Raw genomic sequence first — 18,614 nt, forward strand, 5'->3', positions numbered from 1 at the left:
TGGAGAGGTTGGGGGAGTGAGGGTGATGAAGGAACCTGGGGAATCACACACCACCTAGATAGACATCACCCTGAAGAATGAATTCCACCCTTCCTCATCCGTATTCCTACAGAGTCCTCTCCAAGTACATACTCAGATTGCTCAGCTTAAGGGGAAACATTTCCATCTCTTGTGTAAATAGCACACTTTATAATGGCCCATAAAAGATCATTATTCTTTTAACTTTTTGATTAAAAAAGCATGAAAATTAAATAAGATGTTTTCAAACAATCTTGAATTTGCAGTTTAGAGACCGTGAAAAGCCATGAAATCGCACATTAAGTCCCAACACACCATCTAACAGATTGCCAGCTGCAGAGGCAGTCGTCAGTGGCTCTCCTCCCACCTCTGCACTGGTGTGGTTAATATTAAGTGAAGTGGCTGCTGCCAACGAAGAAAGCATCTGCATGGGTCTGTGCCAAGGGGAGGTGGCCTTCCTCAGGAACAGGTATCCAGCCAAGCGCAAATGGGGGCTGGAGAGCCAGGGTGACAGATCTTGTTGGGGCCAATGATGGATGGCAGCTTTGTGTCTAAGGAAAACTTCAACTTCATCGATTTCACAGGAGGTGTCCCTGCTGAATGCCACCACTGTCAGGTCCATGGGGACAGAAAAGAACACACTTTAGCAATAGCTGAAGTGGGTAACATTGTAAAAATCTAAAACCTTCATTCATTTGTTCACTCACTCACTCTGCAGATATTGATTTAGGACTCCTGACTGCCAGGAGATAGAGAATCAATAGGACACATTTCCTGTCCACGAGGTTCCTTAGTTTAGTTGGGGAGATGGACACACCACAGTGGATTATGAAGGTTTGTATAAGCACAAGGTTGGAAATACGAATGGAACCCTTTGAGATCGCATGAAAGAGAATGACCAGATCTGTTTATGGTTATATGGGAAGGGTGCACAAAGCAAGTGCCATTCAAAGAAGGAGTGAATCAATGAATAGGAAGAGAAAGAAAGGGAGAAGAGAAGGAGAGGGGAGAGAGAAGAAGGAAGGAAGGACGGAAGGGAGGGAGGGAGGAGAGAGGAAGGGAGGGAAAGAATAAGGGAGGGAGAAAGGAATGAAGGATAGAAGAAGAGAAGGAGGGAGGGAAGAAGACATCCCAGGCAGTGGGAGCAGCCCTGCTGTGCACCAACACAGACAGCCTTGAAAGGACTGAGGAGAATTCAAAGGGAGAAACTCTCATCTTCGTCATCTCTTCTTCTCAGTGCCTGACACTGTACCCAGTAAACATTAGGGAAAGACTCAGTTAAAGGAGGGATGCATGGCCCCCTGAGGTAGCAGTGGCAGGGGCAGAGGGAGTGCTAGGACAGATGGTCTGGAGCCAGATCTTGGGGGGTCTTGACACCATGCTAAGCGGGGTATGCAGTAGGCAGGCAGATACCTTTGAAGAAGTGCCCGTGCCTTCCCTAAGACATTCCTAGAAATGCAAATATAATCGAAGGGAGCTGGCATGCTCCCTCCTCCTTCTGTCACTCACAATCGATGCCTGGCAGGGCCAAGAAGAAAGAATGGGGAGCTAGAGCAAAACAAAGAGCCCCTGGCCTGCATGGGGAGAGGTAACTGCTTGAGGTCCCTAATAGCAGGTATTTTACGCTCTTACACTTTGGCCTGGAATAATGGAGGCGTCCCTAAGTAGCAACCTTTATCACATACCTGAAGGGAGTGACACAGCAGGGATAATGACGGCCCAATACACAGAATGGCCTAGACACACACTATGCCCGATGCTGCAGAAAGGGATTGATTCGCTCAGCAGGCAACCCAAAGCGCTCTCCTCGGGCTGGACTCCCTGAGGCAGGCAGCCTGTGGAGGGTTGGCCCAGGACAAGCAGGCCAGCAGGGGCTTGCTGAAGTCATTCACTAGGACACAGCCAGGGGGGGAAACACAAGCCTGGAAATCTCTCCAGCTCTGCAGGAGACAGCAAGGTATGCTGGCATGGGCCCATGAATTCACATCACGAGGAAGATGGTGCCACCTGCTCAGGGCATCATCAGCACACCCTGCTTGTATTCTTCTAAGTAAGAGAGAAACCACACTCCACTCCCACCCCACCTCACACCCAGGGACACCTGATCTCCATCCCTATCCCATCCTCCCAATTCTGCTGCTGCTTCCAGAGTTACACCACAACAGGCTTCGTATTGCCCTGTCCATTTAGATGTAGTATCCTCTCTGTGACACCCCAAGCATCAAGAACGTGGAGGTGATGTTCCCTGGGCCCTTTCCACACTCCAGCTTTGTGCTAAGTACTTTCCATGCAGCACCTTATCTGCTTTGAAGTGGGCACAGTTATTATCCCCAGTTCAGAGGTGAGGAAATTGAGGCTGTAAGAAGTGAAGCCCCATGACCAAGGACACCCACCTAGGAAGTAGCTGGATATGTCAGCAACTTCTGCATAGAAACAAGCATTTGACTGGGAGCACTGATTTCTCACTGCTGCATCTGTGGGTCACTGGGGTGGCTCTGCTTTGGGCTGCAAGGCTGCAGGTTTGCTGGGCAGCTCGACTCCATACAGCGCTCACTTTCCTGGCATCAGGATACCCTGGGTGAGTACGCCTCATGGCAGAGACTGGAAGCAGCTCATCTTACTTAAGGCCAAGGCTTGAAACTCACACGTTGTCATGTCCATCCTTCTTCCACTGGCCAAAGCAAATTGTGTGACCAAGCCCGACATCATAAACCCTCCCAGGGAATCAGGGATGGGGAGTGAACATTTGCTGAACAGTAATCTACTCTCTCATGGTTGAGAGCAAGAATACAAAACATAGGTCCAGGGAAACGGACTTTGGCCCAGTGGTTAGGGCGTCCGTCTACCATATGGGAGGTCCGCGGTTCAAACCCCGGGCCTCCTCGACCCGTGTGGAGCTGGCCATGCGCAGTGCTGATGCGCGCAAGGAGTGCCGTGCCACGCAAGGGTGTCCCCCGCGTGGGGGAGCCCCACGCGCAAGGAGTGCGCCCGTGAGGAAAGCCGCCCAGCGTGAAAAGAAAGTGCAGCCTGCCCAGGAATGGCGCCGCCCACACTTCCTGTGCCGCTGATGACAACAGAAGCGGACAAAGAAACGAAAGCAGACAAAGAAACAAGATGCAACAAATAGACACCAAGAACAGACAACCAGGGGAGGGGGGGAAATTAAATAAATAAATAAATCTTTAAAAAAAAAAAAAAAAAACATAGGTCCTCCTGGCCTCCTTTCCCCACCATTCCTTCCTATCATGCTTCCTTCCTAAAAAACTTAATTCTGAGGTCTTACTATGAGTTGTAATGTGATAACTTCACATTTCAGGAAACTTAGTCTATTTTCTATTCATTCTAATTTGGGTTCAGTTTGAAGAGCTAGCTCTCCTAGCATTTTCATCCACTTGGAAGAGAGATAAACCAACCACAGAGTCCATGGGTGCTTTGACAATTCAGATTCATCCTGGCCTGAGCTCTCTGTAACCTCTGCCCGTCCCTTGTCATGAGACTTCCACTGGAAGTCAGTGTCACCGAGAGGCACACCAGGCACTGCCATTATGGTGACGTGTAATAACAAGAAAAGATACAGAGGTTGTTTCTAGAAGGGGGCCAGTCTTCCCCCATCGGTCTTCCCCTTGTAGGCCATTGTAATGAGAAGCCGGTGCAAGACCTGAGCAGAGAGTGACATGATCTGCTGGCATAAGGTTCACTGTGGTTGCTTTGTTGTGAACAGACTGTGGAAGGACAGGGGTGAAAACTGGGAAACGATTGCAGCAGTCCAGGAGATGAGATGACATTGACCACAACCAGGCTGGTGTAATCGTTCTCAGAGTGGATTCCCTTCCATACCTCCACAAACATTCTCTCCCAACCCTCACTCCTTCATTTCCAAGGGAGGGCTGAAGCAGCTGTCGGACCCTCTTGGACCATGTGGGAAGGGTCTTCTTTCCTATGGGGCTAGACCTGTTCCATGGTCTGTTCCATCCCTCAGGTTCTGTGTTTCATTCATTCAATTTATTCAATAGATTTTTATCAGGCAGCTAGTTTGTGCTAGGTATTGTTGTGCTAGGGATACATCAGTGAATAAAACATATGAAATTCTCTATCCTTGGGGAGCCTATATTCTAACATGGGGAGACACTATAAACAAAAAACTTAGTAAGCAAATTATAGATAATGTTATAAGGTAATAAGGGGTAAGGGGGGAAAGAAGGCTTAGAGTGATTGGGGTGGGAAGAAAGTTGAAATTTTAAATAGTGAGGTATAGGCTAAACTTCATTAAGAAGCTATAAATCTTCTCTCCCATGAGTAAAAACCAAATGTTGAAGCAATGGTAATCATAACCAGGCTGGTGTGGTAGAGCTGATGAGAAATGATTGGGATATTTTGAAGGCAAAGAGCCAAGAGTTTTCTCAATAGATCAGATGTGTAATATGAGAGAAGAAGAGGAGTCTAGGATGACAGTAAGGTTTTTTTAGTCTGAGCAACTATGGAAGGAATATGTTTCCAACATCTGAGATGGGAAAGACTGTGGATGAAGTTAATTTGTGAGAAGGGAGGAATCAGAAGATAAAAACATGTTAAGCTTGATATTCCTATTAGGCATCCAAGAAGAGGCGTTGAGTGGGCAGTTGGATACATGAGTCTGCATTTCAGGAAAGAGTTCTAATGATACTGATATGGAAGTCATCAGCATCCAGATGGTGTCTAAACCTGGGTGAAATCTTGGGAGAAGGACCAAGTAGTCCTTTAGTCATTTCCTCACTTTGAAATAACAGCTCAAATCCCTAGGATTGCAAATTGCTTCTAAAGATATCTGAAAAACCCTACTCTGGAAGAAGCTTCCCATGTGGCTGTCTCATCAACTAGCTGAGGGGTGGGAGAGCGGGTTAAGCACAGACATGGAGTGATAGCACCACAAAATGGCAGCTATTAGAAACAGTCCATTTGACAGGTTTATAGGATTGGGTCTGGATTAGATGACAAAGAAAAATGGGAATTGGACAAAAAGCATTCTTTGGAGAGGGTAAAGAAAATCAATGCCAGGAAATCAGAGGACTGGGGGGGAGAGGAAAGAAGAGACTCTTGCCAAGAGGGCTGGAAATTTTAGAAAGCCAGATACTATGCTGGCCAAGACAGTGTGTCCTGGTCAACAGAAATGGACCGAAGCAGAGCTGTGTTCCTATCCTGGCTCTACCACTGTCTTTGCCATGTGACTTGAGACAAATTTATTACCATTGTAAAATGAGGTTATCAGTACCACCATTGAGAGGGTTGGGGTGAGGATTACGTAAGTCAAGTGCCTAATCAATGACTGGTAGATACTAGGTGTGCAGTAAATGTGTGTTCCTACCTTCCCCTTAATTAAACATTGCCCCAAGGCAAGCAGCAGTCAAATCCAGCCTCCTGAGGGACGGGAGGCAGGTCAGTATGGTGCCAGATAAAAATTATGTTGAAGGTGAATATGTACAGGGCACACAGGCAGTACAGTTTGCCCACCTTAAATGAAGCACGGCTCTTGCATGTGAATCTATGCCAGGGAAGGCAATGGCTTAGTAAGTGTCTACTACTTTCCTTGAAAGCTTCGATTTCGTACATCAAAGAGTAAGTCTTATAAAGCACTCTCACTAACTGAGACCGACAATGGAAAAGACCAGCCTGAATTAACTTCAGGCTGAATTTAGAAAGTCTTCTAAAGAAAATCCATTTTATTAAAGTTAAATCCCCTTCAGCAGATTGAGGGTCCAGACTGAAATCATGACATTAAAAAATGGATTTTCTGAATGGATTTTCTGGAGGAGATATTGGTAATTTACTCAGAAATACTTTATTTTTTCAATGTGTTGTATTGGAATAATGCCAATATTCCTTTGTTTTACTTGTGTTAATTAATTAGTGGGCACAGAAGCCCAATTACAGAAAAGGTAACATTCTTATCTTTTTAGTGTCTACCTGATTTCATTGAACTAGCATTTCTCTCCAGAGGGCATTATTTTTTCAAAAGGGATTTTATGATATTTTCAAGTGGTGAAACCAGTGAGAAATGGAGTGCAAAGAGCCTTCGTAAATGGATAAGAGGGAGTAATTATTAGATCATTGCATATAAATGAGCGATATCTTCCAACATCCTAGGACAGTGTATCGTTTGGTAGCTTCATTCTCCTTCAGTTTTATGTGCCCTATTCATTTCAGAGGTAGCAAATCCTGTGATGAACTTCAGTGCAGTTAAGCATCCAAAGGATCACAAATTCCAGATTTTAAAATATCTGGGTATTGTCTTAATATATTTCCTCTGAGGAAACAAAGACACACGACTGAAGGCATTCAGAGGATGTTTTAATACACCGTAAGAGCTCCTTAAAACATCTTTTTTATTCTTGCCTGTTTATAACTTTGCTTTAGGTCTCCCCAGCTGAAAGTTGATTGTATAGACAAGGACAGACCAACCTGTAACTGCCGCATATTGTTCATGGTGTTTGGGAAGAGTTCTCTGTGCCCACTCCTCAGAGAGATATAGCAGGAAATGTGATGAACTGTCGCCAGGGAGTTAAAGCACATTGCTCCCTTCTCTATGCTTAATTGAACTTGTACTTTTATTTCAAAGGAATGGTTTTGAAAATGTTTTCAAAGAATGTGAAATGCAGCACACTGCTTCCCATGTTGCAATCTAAGTTGTAACTCAAGTCAGCAAGAAACCGAAAAGGAACAGCTTACCTCCACGAATCCAATTCTCCAAGGCACTTTCTTTCATTTATTGTTTGTGTAAAACAAAAACTCATATTACTTTAATCTTTAGTAATTACCTTTTTTCATTTAAGTTGAATTTTGCCTCAGATTACAAGAGAAAATATCATTCCATATGAGAAAATTGCCAAATAGTTCCATATTGATCAGAAGCAAGTACGGTATTGATCTCTGAAACCGCCGTGCCATTTCTCAGTATCATCATTCTCTTTGAATGGGAACTTCATAAGGAGGAAGCCAGGCAATGTTAAATCTCATCAGCGGTCCACAGAAGAAAGCGGGATGCTTTTCACAGAGGCTGCTACTGAACCTCAGGCTGGGGGAAGCAGTCTCCCACCATGAGATCCCAGCATTTCATCTTAGTGTGTTTCTCTTAAAAAAAAAAAAAAAAAAAGTCAACTTGGAAGTTGTGTTGATGACTAAGACCTCAGTATAAAATAAATCAATAAATAGAGTCAGCAAAAATATGTCATAAGGCGGCGGACTTGGCCCAGTGGTTAGGGCGTCCGTCTACCACATGGGAGGTCGGCGGTTCAAACCCTGGGCCTCCTTGACCCATGTGGAGCTGGCCATGCGCAGTGCTGATGCGCGCAAGGAGTGCCGTGCCATGCAGGGGTGTCCCCCGCGTAGGGGAGCCCCATGCGCAAGGAGTGTGCCCCATAAGGAGAGCCGCCCAGCATGAAAGAAAGTGCAGCCTGCCCAAGAATGGCGCCGCCCACACGGAGAAAATGACACAAGATGACGCAGCAAAAAGAAACACAGATTCCTGTGCCGCTGCCGCTGACAACAACAGAAGGGAACAAAGACGAAGCAGCAAAAAGACACACAGAGAACAGACAACTGGGGGGGGGGGGGAAGGGGAGAGAAATAAAATAAATCTTTAAAAAAAAGTCATAAAATCAAAGATATAGCTGTCAATTTCTATAGTCATTTGAAAGAATAAACTTGGGCTATAATTTGTACATAAATTTTCTACACCTTTCAGTTATAAGGGGTCTTCCTGGGGCCATCTTTTTAAGAATTAAAAAATATTACAGCACTGTCCTACTAAAAATTTGACCTATGTAAGATGAAGTTAGGCTTAGGTGGAAGCATGTTTTTTGAGCCATAGAATTTTTTTCACCTGAAGAGAACCTTAGCAATTTTTGAGAAAAATCCTTTGCCCCCAAGTGAGAGGTTATATGACTTAACCCATGAAGGAACAGTAAGTTACGTAGACTTGAATTAGAGCTCCTGAGTTGAAGTCCAGGGGTTCGTACTATATAAGCTATTTCCTCAGATGATAGTGAAAGAAAGGAGCAGGGGGGGAGGGAGATAGATAGATAGATAGATAGATAGATAGATAGATAGATAGATAGATAGATAGATAGATAGATAGATAGATAGATAGATAGATAATCAATAAATAGATAGATACAGGTATAAAAACATCCATGAAAATTCATCTGAATGTCTGCCTTCAGTTCCTCTCAATAAATGCCCATAAACAAGCAGAAGATGGATGGTTTCCCCAAATTTGTATCTTTCTTTTCACAAACAACTCTGACCTCCTCCAGGTCTTTGCTGCCCTTCCTTGGGACTGTAGGCATGAGAGTGTCAAGAATCCAGCTTCCAACACATGAGTTGTCAGGACTCTTTCTGTCTACAACCCCCAGATGTTAACATTGACTTGCACAAAACTATTTTTTTCTTCTGGCTTCTGCATGGACAGTAGTCTTTGGGTAATAATTTGTGTCTGACCTGGTCAACCTGGAAGACACCCCAGCATACCTTGGCACTAGAGGTGAAAGCTACTCGTTTTGCCCATATTCTTTTCCTTGGTCCCACTACCTCCATCAAGCATGCCTTGATAGGGAGAAAAGATATAAAAAAGGTGTCCTGTGGGATATGCCATGTATTCTTGGTTCACAAATTCCAACACCTAAAAGACAGAACATTGATTCAGGGCAGCTTTTGGGGCAGACTGGTGAGTTCAGGCTGAACATTGTATGTTCACTGCACACCGATTTCAGCAATGTCACTATGGGAGTGTGGGCATGTTCAGTAATGCCATATAGAGAAGGAAATGGGGAAAAGCAGCCTTACCCCAATATCTTGTGGTGTGAGATAGTTAGGAGGCAGGGCAGCAAGTATTTAAGCTAATGGCATCAACTAAAAAGCCTCAGAGATTTGTTCACATCATCTGACAGATGATGTCACCTCTTCCTTCCTTAATTTCTGTTCAGCACCACCAGCAGGGAGAGCTACTGCAGACACCATTTCATTCATTCAACCATTATTTGTTGAGCATCCGCCTGTGGTGGACTGCCATGCTGAGCTTGAAGATTTAGAGATAAAAGATGCAGACCCTGTCCTCGAAGGCCCACAGCTTAGTGAGGAAAGGCTAAGAGGTAAACTATTGTTTTCAAGCCAGTTCTGTAGATACAATGAAAGAGAGTGCAACCAGGGAGACTTTGGGGAGGACAAGCTGTGGTTACCCAGGGGAAGCTGGGCAAGGACATACCAGGCAGGGAGAAGGGACAGCGATGCTACCCAGCTTTCCTGTTTATCATGGGCCAGGCCGTGTGCTGGTACTTGGCAAGCATGATCCCATTTGTTCCTCAGCAACCCCATGAGGCAGCTGCTCCAACCAGCTGCATATTACAATGTGGAAACTAGGCTCAGATGATTACCCGCATGTCCAAGTTCACGCAGACAGTGAGCAGCAGAGGCAGCACTCAATCTCAGGCCTGAGACCAGAGCTCACACTCCACCCCTGTGTCCTTCCAAGTTCTGTAGGGTGAAGAAATTTAAAAGGGCAAAAAGCAAAGTATGGATATTGTAGAAGTTTGATATAGCTGTGAATTCCAAAAGTAGATACTGGATATATTTGTAAACTGGGCTGTACCTGAGCATGATTAAATTTTGATTAGGGCTTTGATTGGGCCATGTCAGTAGGGTGTTGAGTCCCTACCCCTTGATGAGTGGGGACTCGCAGATAAAAGGCATGGCAAAGAGTTGAGGGTTTTTAATGTTGAGTTTTGATGTTGGAGTTTGATGCTGAAGTCTTAAGCTGGAGCCCCAGGAAATAAGCACACAGAGGAAAGAGAAGCAAGCCCCGGGAAGAGAGGATCCCTGAGCCCGGAAAGAAGCAAGCTCTGGGAAGAGAGGAGCCCTGAGCCTGGAGAGAAGCAAGACCTGGAAAGAGAGGAACCCAGGAAGCCTGAACCCTGGCAGATGTCGGCAGCCATCTTGCTCCAACACATGGAAATAGACTTTGGTTAGGGAAGTAACCTATGCTTTATGTCCTGGTATCTGTAAGCTCCTACCCCAAATAAATACCTTTTATAAAAACCAATAGGCTTCTGGTATTCTTCATCAGCTCCTCTTCAGCTGACTGATTCAGATATTAATAAGATCTGTGAATATGGCAGTGGTGAGTGAGGGTCGTGGGAGGGTGGAAGCTTCCCATTGCATCTAGCTGGGGAATTAGGCAAAGAGGTCTCTCCACAGTGGGTGAAGTCTGGAGGGTATCAACACAGTGGTGTTTCGGAAACACACACCTCGGTATCCTACTGTGTGGGTTAAATATGCACAACCTTTTGTCTCTTGCTCCTAGTCTGTCCCCCACACACACACTACACCCCTTTCCTTAACCTCACATGCAACACAGAAGCTGGTTATAGTTTCAGAGAAACGTAAGTGTTCTTTTTCTTTAGTCCAGTCATGCCTGGAATGCCCCTCACTCTACTGCTTCTTGCTTCCCTCCTCTCCACCCCCCAGCCTGGAATACAATGAAATACAATAATAGCAGCAAGCTAGAGTACCCAATATGCTCTGCATGCAAGCTTGGTTAAACAAATCACATTGACCTTTAATAAAAATGTGCAGAATGCTTCCTTCTCTCATTGACTGTGTTAATCTCCAAGCCAAACCACAGAAAGGGCAAGCCTCATTAAGTGCAGCTCTGATCATGCTCCTCCCCTGCTCACCACCATCAGCGGCTCCGCATTGTCTGCAGGATGAAACCCCAACTCCCAACAGTGCAGACAGAGCCATCCTGGCATGGCCTGTGCTGACCCCACCAGCCTCATTCTTCGCAGTATCCCTCCCCCTGCCCCTGCCCCATACCGACGCTGTGCCCAAGTATGCACAGCTCTCTCCCACTCCCTTTGCTCTTTCCCTAACATGACTCTTTCCCTAACATGACACCTGCCCCTGCCCCCCCGCCAACCACACACTGATTGCCTCCACCTCCGTTCAAGATGCAGTTCATGTCAGCTCCTCTGTTAATCCTTTCCTGAGTCCCACCCTCAGGCAGAACTGACAACCTCCTGACGTACCCAGTACAGATATATATCACTGTCTCCGTGGCTCCTTGCTACATTCACTTAATTATGTCCTGCTCACCTAATACCTAGCTTAGTGTCTGACAAGTATTAGAGGCTTAATAAGTAGAGCCAAATGATGGATACCTAGTGCGAGCTTGTTGTGTCGGCGCCTGATCTAACTGCCAAGGGCCATCACGTCATTGTGTACTCTGGGCACTGTGGCCCTGTCATGGGAGCATCTGACTGAACAGGCCGCAGTGCAGACCCAGCTGAGCTTTTTGCCATCATTACTTCTCTCTTGGGCTCAGCCAGCTTAGCGTCCCAGGTTGTTTTGATGCAAAGGCAGAAATGTTCAGCTGGAAAGTAAGAGAAAGTCCTTCTTCCTGAGGTTGGCCTCCAAATCCATCATGACCGAGCCCTCTCCCTCATGGACAATGCATAGGCAAAGCCCAGAGAGATTCACTTACCCCAACAGGGTATTATGAGTCTGCAGGGCAGTTTGGGGTGGAACAGGCAAAGGTGGTTTTACTTACATCATTCCAAAACACTGGCTCAGTTGCTTTGTTCCTAATGGAGTTGACAATCAATGGAGCACTGATATTCCAGTTTCCCTTGGCAAAGATGGTTCTTTTTTATCAGAGAAAATTGAGTTAGGAGTTTCTGGAGGAAGAGATGGGGGACAGGGAGGAGACGTTTGCCCAGGAAGATGATTCGCATCACTGATGCTTGGAATCAGCGTGCACATGCAGGCCAAGCCCAGGCACACTTAGCACCTCCTGGCATCATGGTCTGTGTGGATTTATGTTGCCGCTGATTGTCTCTTCAACTCAGTGAAGGCAAATACTTCATCTTTCTTGTTCATTGCTGTATACCCAAAGCCAAACCCTGTGCCCAACACAAAGAGGTGCTTAGTGAGTATTTGTTGAGTGAGTGAATGAATGAATGACTCTGGTCTGGAGCTCAGGCAAGCCAGGTTCCAGTCCCCATTCTGCAGTCACCAGCTAGCTTTGTGAACATGAGTAGATGACTTCACCTCTCTGATCCTCAATGTTTTGCCAATGAGGATTTACTACTATCTGCCTTACCAGTCCCACAGGGTCAGTCCTTTTGTACCATTACATGTGCACAGTACTGTACTTGAAAGATTATATAAACCACTGAAGAGTTAGTTCTGACCTGTCAGGAGTTGGGATGAGTAGATAAGAGAATATGTATGAATCCAGGGGGCTGGGGAAGCCAGTCTCATCCCTCTGCCAGCCAGAGTTTGGGCCTCTGCATGTGTTCTCCAGGCTCCCTGGACCATGAGTCCACGAGGGTATTTGGTGCCTTTGGAGACATAGATCTGGAATCACTGGGATATGGGAGGCCAGTGAAGCCATGGGTGTAGATGGATTACCACAGGACAAGAGAGAAGAAGAGCGCCTCACAACTGTGCCTCAGGGAATCCCAACACTGGATCAGGAGCCAGCCTCGGAGCCTGAGAAGCAATGGCCAGAGAAGTAGAGTGATAAGTACTGTGTTTTGGAATCGAGGAGAAGAGAGTGCCAATGTGAAAAAAAGAAGGGAGGATGGACAGAGGGAAGGGTAAGAGGGGTTCACTGCAAGTTATTAAGATTTGAAATCTCTAGTACCTCACAATTTTGCAAAAATACAACCAGTGCATCTAATTAAAATTAGAAGGTAATACAAACATTGCTAATCATGATTATTTTAGATTACTGGTATTGTTTTTATTTTCTACATAATCTAGTAAGTATTTATATCACTTTTATAAATGAAAAAAGTCTATTTAATAATAAAAGATGTGAGTATGACTACCTCAAATAGGCATAAGAGAAAGGGCTATTTTCATCAGCCTGACCAAGAGGAGATACACAAAGCATGAAATCAGTTGTTAAATTTAACTAGTGGGAAAAAATTTTTAACTATTGAATCTCATGGTAGAATTTGGCCTGATTAATTTTCTTTATAAAAGTATTTCTTTAATGTGCTTCTAATATAGCTTCTAATTAATTAATACCAATAAATGAGAATGGTGACCAAACAACTTTTCACCAGGCCTGTAGCTTTCAGCTGTGCATTTCACTATTACTACACTGCTTAGGGTCAGGTCATAGGGGACCATAAGCAAGGACTTGACCTTGTGGTAGACCATATTACTGTTCACCAATATCCAGTGCCCGGGTATGCTTCCTTGCATCTCCAACATCAGCCTTACCACATGACTTCTTTGGCTACCAAAATATGAGCGGAAGTAACACATGCCACTTTTGGGATGGAATCTTTAAGAGCCATGCTTACTTTTCTTTCCATCATTGCAATTCACAGTGGTTCAGATAAGTGCCAGAGTATAGATAATACTGATGGGGTGGTGGGGGGAGGGGACACCTCCAGCCAACCTGGAAAGGGTATGTATGTGAGCAAAAAATATTTTTTTTTCTTTAAAGTGATTGAGACTTGGAGGGCTGTTTGTTCCTGCAGTCTATCCTGACAGATACAATCTTTTGGAGTCTGAAAAAAGGGGTGGGGGGAGGGAGTCTATCAGCAATACCAGCACTTCTTCAAGAAACCTGATTCTTAAGTCTTTCTAATTTTCTTCTCTAGACGATGCATATTTACTACAGGGACTTAATATAGAGGAACTGTACCCAGAGACATCTAGTTTCATTACTTATGATGGGTCGATGACTATCCCACCCTGCTATGAGACAGCAAGTTGGATAATAATGAACAAACCTGTCTATATAACCAGGATGCAGGTGAGATTCTTTGTGGCCCTTTAGCTAATGGGGAAGATGAGGTGAAGACTGGCTGGGTTTGTGGAGTGGCCTATGTTTAAAGGATCATCATCTAAAAAGGTTTAATACATACTAATTGTAGAAGCATCCTACCTGACTGAGAAAAGACAGAATGATTAGTTCTCAAATTATGCTCTACAATTAATAGTACTCCAAAAAAAGAAGGGAAAAAAACGGAAAAGCTCAGTGCAAATATGTTTGGAAAAGGATTGGTTAAAAAAGTTAAATAGATTTTATTACTGGGGGATTCCCCAGGGCCTTTAAAATATAATACATGAGTCAGCCCTAAGACGAGGCAAATGATGTAAAGAATTTCATCAGCGTCTTCAAACATGTAATTTTTTCAGAGCATCTCACAGGGCTAGTATTCTTCAAACTGAGTGGGGACTAGGAGATTCAGCTTCTGGTTCCATTTGCTCATGGCTCATTGCACACTCCTAGACACATCACCCCATTTCTCTGCAAGGAACAGTCCTTGTTTTTCTAATGATGGGAGTAAAATAAATGAGTCTGACAATAATTTGAAGAATTTGATGTCCCTGATCTCATCTGTATTGACTGGGACTCTTTGGGTTACAAACAACAGTAACCCCCTTAAATTAAGGAATTTAAGATTAAAAATGGATGCCCGGAATTCAATGGAATCAGAATCCCAGATGTCATTCTCTGTCTTACTCCTTTTTACTGCACGTTTGATTCATTCTTCTCACCTGCTGGAGACTACTTTCCTGCATCATAGTCCTGTGGTGATTTGGCTGCGAACGTTTCAGTTTAGCCCCCTGGCCCTGGTATTCACAGAAAAGGAACCAGACTGGTTCAGCTTAATTTAGCTCTGACCCCTGGGCCAGGCACCATGGTCCAGATAAGTCCCTTGCAAAGGTCATAGAGTTAGTGAGCCACAGGATGTCAGAGAATGAAGAAGCCCTGGAGAACACAGGTGGATGTCCTCCTTTGACTTGTCATATTTGAGGATGAGGAAGAGTAAATTACTTGCCCGGAGATGTATCTGAGCAAATGAGCTCAAGGCAGGGCTCACTCCACAAAGGGAGTTCAGCTGAACCCGTAGAACAAGGGGCATTTCCTGGCCCGCCGCTGTGGCAACAGCAGACTAGCCAACAGTCTGTGCAGCCTTACTTTTTCCCTAGTGCCCTTAAAAGGATGGGTGGCATCTCACAGCCATTTCTCTCTCCTCAGATGCATTCCTTACGCCTGCTCAGCCAGAATCAGCCATCTCAGATCTTTCTGAGCATGAGTGACAACTTCAGGCCTGTCCAGCCACTCAACAACCGCTGCATCCGCACCAACATCAACTTCAGTTTACAGGGGAAGGATTGTCCAAACAACCGAGCCCAGAAGCTTCAGTATAGAGGTGGGTACAGTGGCTCGGAGAGAAGGGCACCCAGCCCCCAGCTAAGTCTTTCTGCTTAGACCTGATCTTAAAGGCCTGCTGTTATCTTCTATGATAGGATTCTTTATTATAAACGACCGGAGGACCACCAGCCCCTCTTTGTTTGCACTGTGCTTCTCAACTGACCAATCCTAGTCACATACATCACATCTTTGAAGCCCCTCTGGGTCAAAGCCCTTTTTTCCCACTTTACAGAAGAGCCCAGAGAAGCTGATTTGCCTGAGGTTATCTGTTAGAACAGTATGGCTAGAAGCATCTAGAGCTTTTACTTCTATGCAGATGGGCTTTCTTAATCCTAGAAGGTGAGCAGAAACGCTGGCGGCCAGGCCCCTGGGAAGCAATGAGGCATTATGAGCAAATGGATATTTGTCCGCTGCTTTGTCCATGGAAGTGATTGTTAGTCCTTCTAATGGGCATTTAAGATGACTCCTCCCTCCTGGAACCCTCTGGTCCACGCCCAGCCCTCTCTCTCCCCTTACCCCACACTGAACTAAATAGCCAGTTGCTCGCTGTGGTAAGCCTTCAACATGGAAAGGAAAACAGAGGCAGGACAGTGTCGCTGACATGCCCTGGAGGAGGAGTCAGATCAAGAGCCCCGGCCCTCTATCCCTGTCGCGCCCTGCAAACCCAGTCAAAGCATCTACCCCTCTGGACCCGGCTTCTTTCAGGAAAGTCCCTACCCCTCTAGTTCATAAGCTTGTTGGAGGAGCAAATGAGAGCACTTTGTAGCAAAACATGCTGCCTAAATGCAGGAAAGTGCCAGGCAGCTTGTAGAAGCAGCCACCCCCGCACCCCCCTGGCCCCCCACTTCATCCTCCCACTTCTTCCACTTGTCCTTCCCTCTCTTTTTCTCTCAGACACACTCGCTAAGTGCCAAACTGCTCCCTTCTTCACAGATCTGCCAGACAAGTAATACCCAACTCACTCACTGATCCTTCTCTTTATTCAGCACATACTTATTGTGCACCTACTAAGTGCCAAGCACTTAGCTATGTGATGAGGATACAATGGTGAAGATATAGATATGATTGCAGTCCATACGGAGCTTATAGTCTAAAGCAAGGGATGGCAAACTTTTTCTTGTAAAGGTTCAGATAAATTTTAAGCTTGGCAAGCCCTACAATCTCTTGCTCTCTGATGCTGTAGTATGAAAGCAGCCATAGACAATATGTAAATGAATGGGTTTGGCTGTGTTCCAATAAAACTTTATTGACAGAAACTGGCAGCAGGCTGGATTTAGCCCACAGGCTTTAGTTTTCCCATCCCTGGCCTAGAACAGTCCCCTGGATTTTTCTATGAAGATAGAAATGTACTATATCTTCATCATCCAAAAACAGTAGCTTCTTTCCACATCTGCCTACTGAGCGCTTGGAGTGTGGACACTATAATGGTACAACTAAATTTTTTAAGAAAATTAATTTAAGTTTGTGACAGTGAAATGTGGCTAGTGGCTACCACGTTGGGTGGCCTAGATCTGGAGGTTCATGGGGAAGTGGAGGAGGGCAGCTGGGACATACTGCAAGGAAGCAGTTATGTTTAATACATTCTCTTTCCCTTTGGAGTAAGCCCCAAAAACTGTGCAAATTAACTCATTATGCCTTGTTTTGTGTTATGTTACTTTTTTCTTTCTCTGTCTCTTTCCAGTAAATGAATGGCTCCTCAAGTAGGGAATTAAGCCAAGAAGAATCCCACCTCAGTGAAATGCTACAACTGTGAATTGATATAACATAGAATGTTCCCTTCTACTTCTCTCTCCTTCCTTCCCCCAAGCCTCATTCACTCTTTGGATTGGCCCTTTCTTCATGAAAGTGTCTGCAAAACCACAGCAGAGGAACAAGTCTCTTACGCCTACTCACAAACGCACACACAGCACTCACACATATGTATACACACATGCAAACATACATATGCACACACATACTACAACCTCAATGATGGGCAGTCAAATTTCAGAAATGAGAGGCTCATTCATAAGCAGTCATAGAAGAAAATAACTTCAGTTAACTTGATGACAATTTTGATACCATTTTCCGGAACTAATAAATCTACCCAATGAGACTTTTCAGCCTTTGTACATACAAAATTCTTCCAAAAAAGAGAGAGGAGAAAACATGGCTCCAACAGCATCAAGTGGACTTTGTTCTTTGCATCAAGTAATCTCAGATAGTGTCCTAGGATCCTTCTAAGGGTGCTGGTAACTGGTGAGCCCCGACAAGGTTGGCCAAGGACACTTATTTCTAGATTATGATTCTTCTGTTTACTCAATTAAAAATAAAGGACAGACATTGAAGAGATACACAATGTATATATATATCACTGCAGACTATAAAGAAATGGATTTCCCTCTCTGTCACATATCTGTAGTAGGATTTGCCAAGATCAGAATTGATCCATTTGCTGTTTCTTGTTTTCCAAAGGTCATACATTGTGTTTGGTTATTGTTAACAGCTCAATAAATGTATTTAACAAGTTAATTTCATTCTTCTGGCTTTGGTCTGTTCCCCTTCCTTACAGGCTAAGCCCTGGCTCCATGCAGCTGCATTCTTTGGTTCCTCTTTTCCTTCATCTACATGTTTGGTTCATTTGCAGCCAGTTTTTTTACTGTTTGTGGCAATCAGGAATGCATTTGCTAGGCAAGCAGAACTTTAATTCCACTTCATGGCTCAATCATTCATATGAGGTGAGCTTCAGCCTGAGACAGCAGGCAACAGATTTCTTGTGTTTCAAAACTGCCATCCCCCCCACACTCCCACCCCCTGGCCCCCGTGATTCTCCCTTGAAGGAATGCACTTTGCCTTGTAAATTCCTGGGAAAGGGGTGTCTTTTCTCTCCAGGTGCAGCCAGATCTCACAGAGTACAAACGAATGCCTTTCTTTCCTTGTTTATAATGGTCACTCACTGTGTTTGGTTACTGTCAAGAAATCAATAAATGTGTTTAACAAGTTACCCAGTACTCATGTCTGAGTTTATTGAGAAGGAGGATGCTCCCTGCTGCAGCTTCTGAGTCGTGCTGGCTCCATGTGCAATTGCATTCAGGCCAGCAGGGCTGCTGGCACCACCAGAACAGTCCTTCGGCCAATCCAAAAGCCAGGTAATTAATACCCTGTTGAGAAAACATATAGGCTTAGCAGCTGGATGGGAAGACTTGGCTGTCTATTCAGTGGCCAAATTAAAAATAACTCTGTCCCTCCTTTCTGTCACAATCTCAAGAAAGAGGGAAAGCACAGGCATATAGAATTTGTGCCAACAGGAACATTCACAAGCATACCGAAAACTTCAGCCAAATGATCAGGTTTATTGACAATGAAAAACCAAACACCCAGTCATTCCACGTTGGAAAGAATACTC

The 18,614-nt window shown here is 44.8% G+C and overlaps 1 protein-coding gene across 1 annotated transcript in view; it reads left to right on the top strand.

The window, feature by feature from the left end:
* Positions 1-18,212, top strand: part of CA10 (carbonic anhydrase 10) — a 509,505-nt gene extending 491,293 nt beyond the window's left edge. Inside the window, exons 8-10 of the mRNA XM_023585208.2 lie at positions 13,665-13,819; positions 15,053-15,227; positions 16,911-18,212. Coding sequence (XP_023440976.1) covers positions 13,665-13,819; positions 15,053-15,227; positions 16,911-16,933 — 353 coding nt within the window. The 3' untranslated portion in view covers positions 16,934-18,212. The remainder of the gene's footprint in view (positions 1-13,664; positions 13,820-15,052; positions 15,228-16,910) is intronic.
* The last annotated feature ends 402 nt before the right edge of the window (positions 18,213-18,614 follow it).

Source organism: Dasypus novemcinctus, chromosome 21 (genome assembly GCF_030445035.2).
Source record: "Dasypus novemcinctus isolate mDasNov1 chromosome 21, mDasNov1.1.hap2, whole genome shotgun sequence".
Lineage (NCBI taxonomy): Eukaryota > Metazoa > Chordata > Mammalia > Cingulata > Dasypodidae > Dasypus > Dasypus novemcinctus.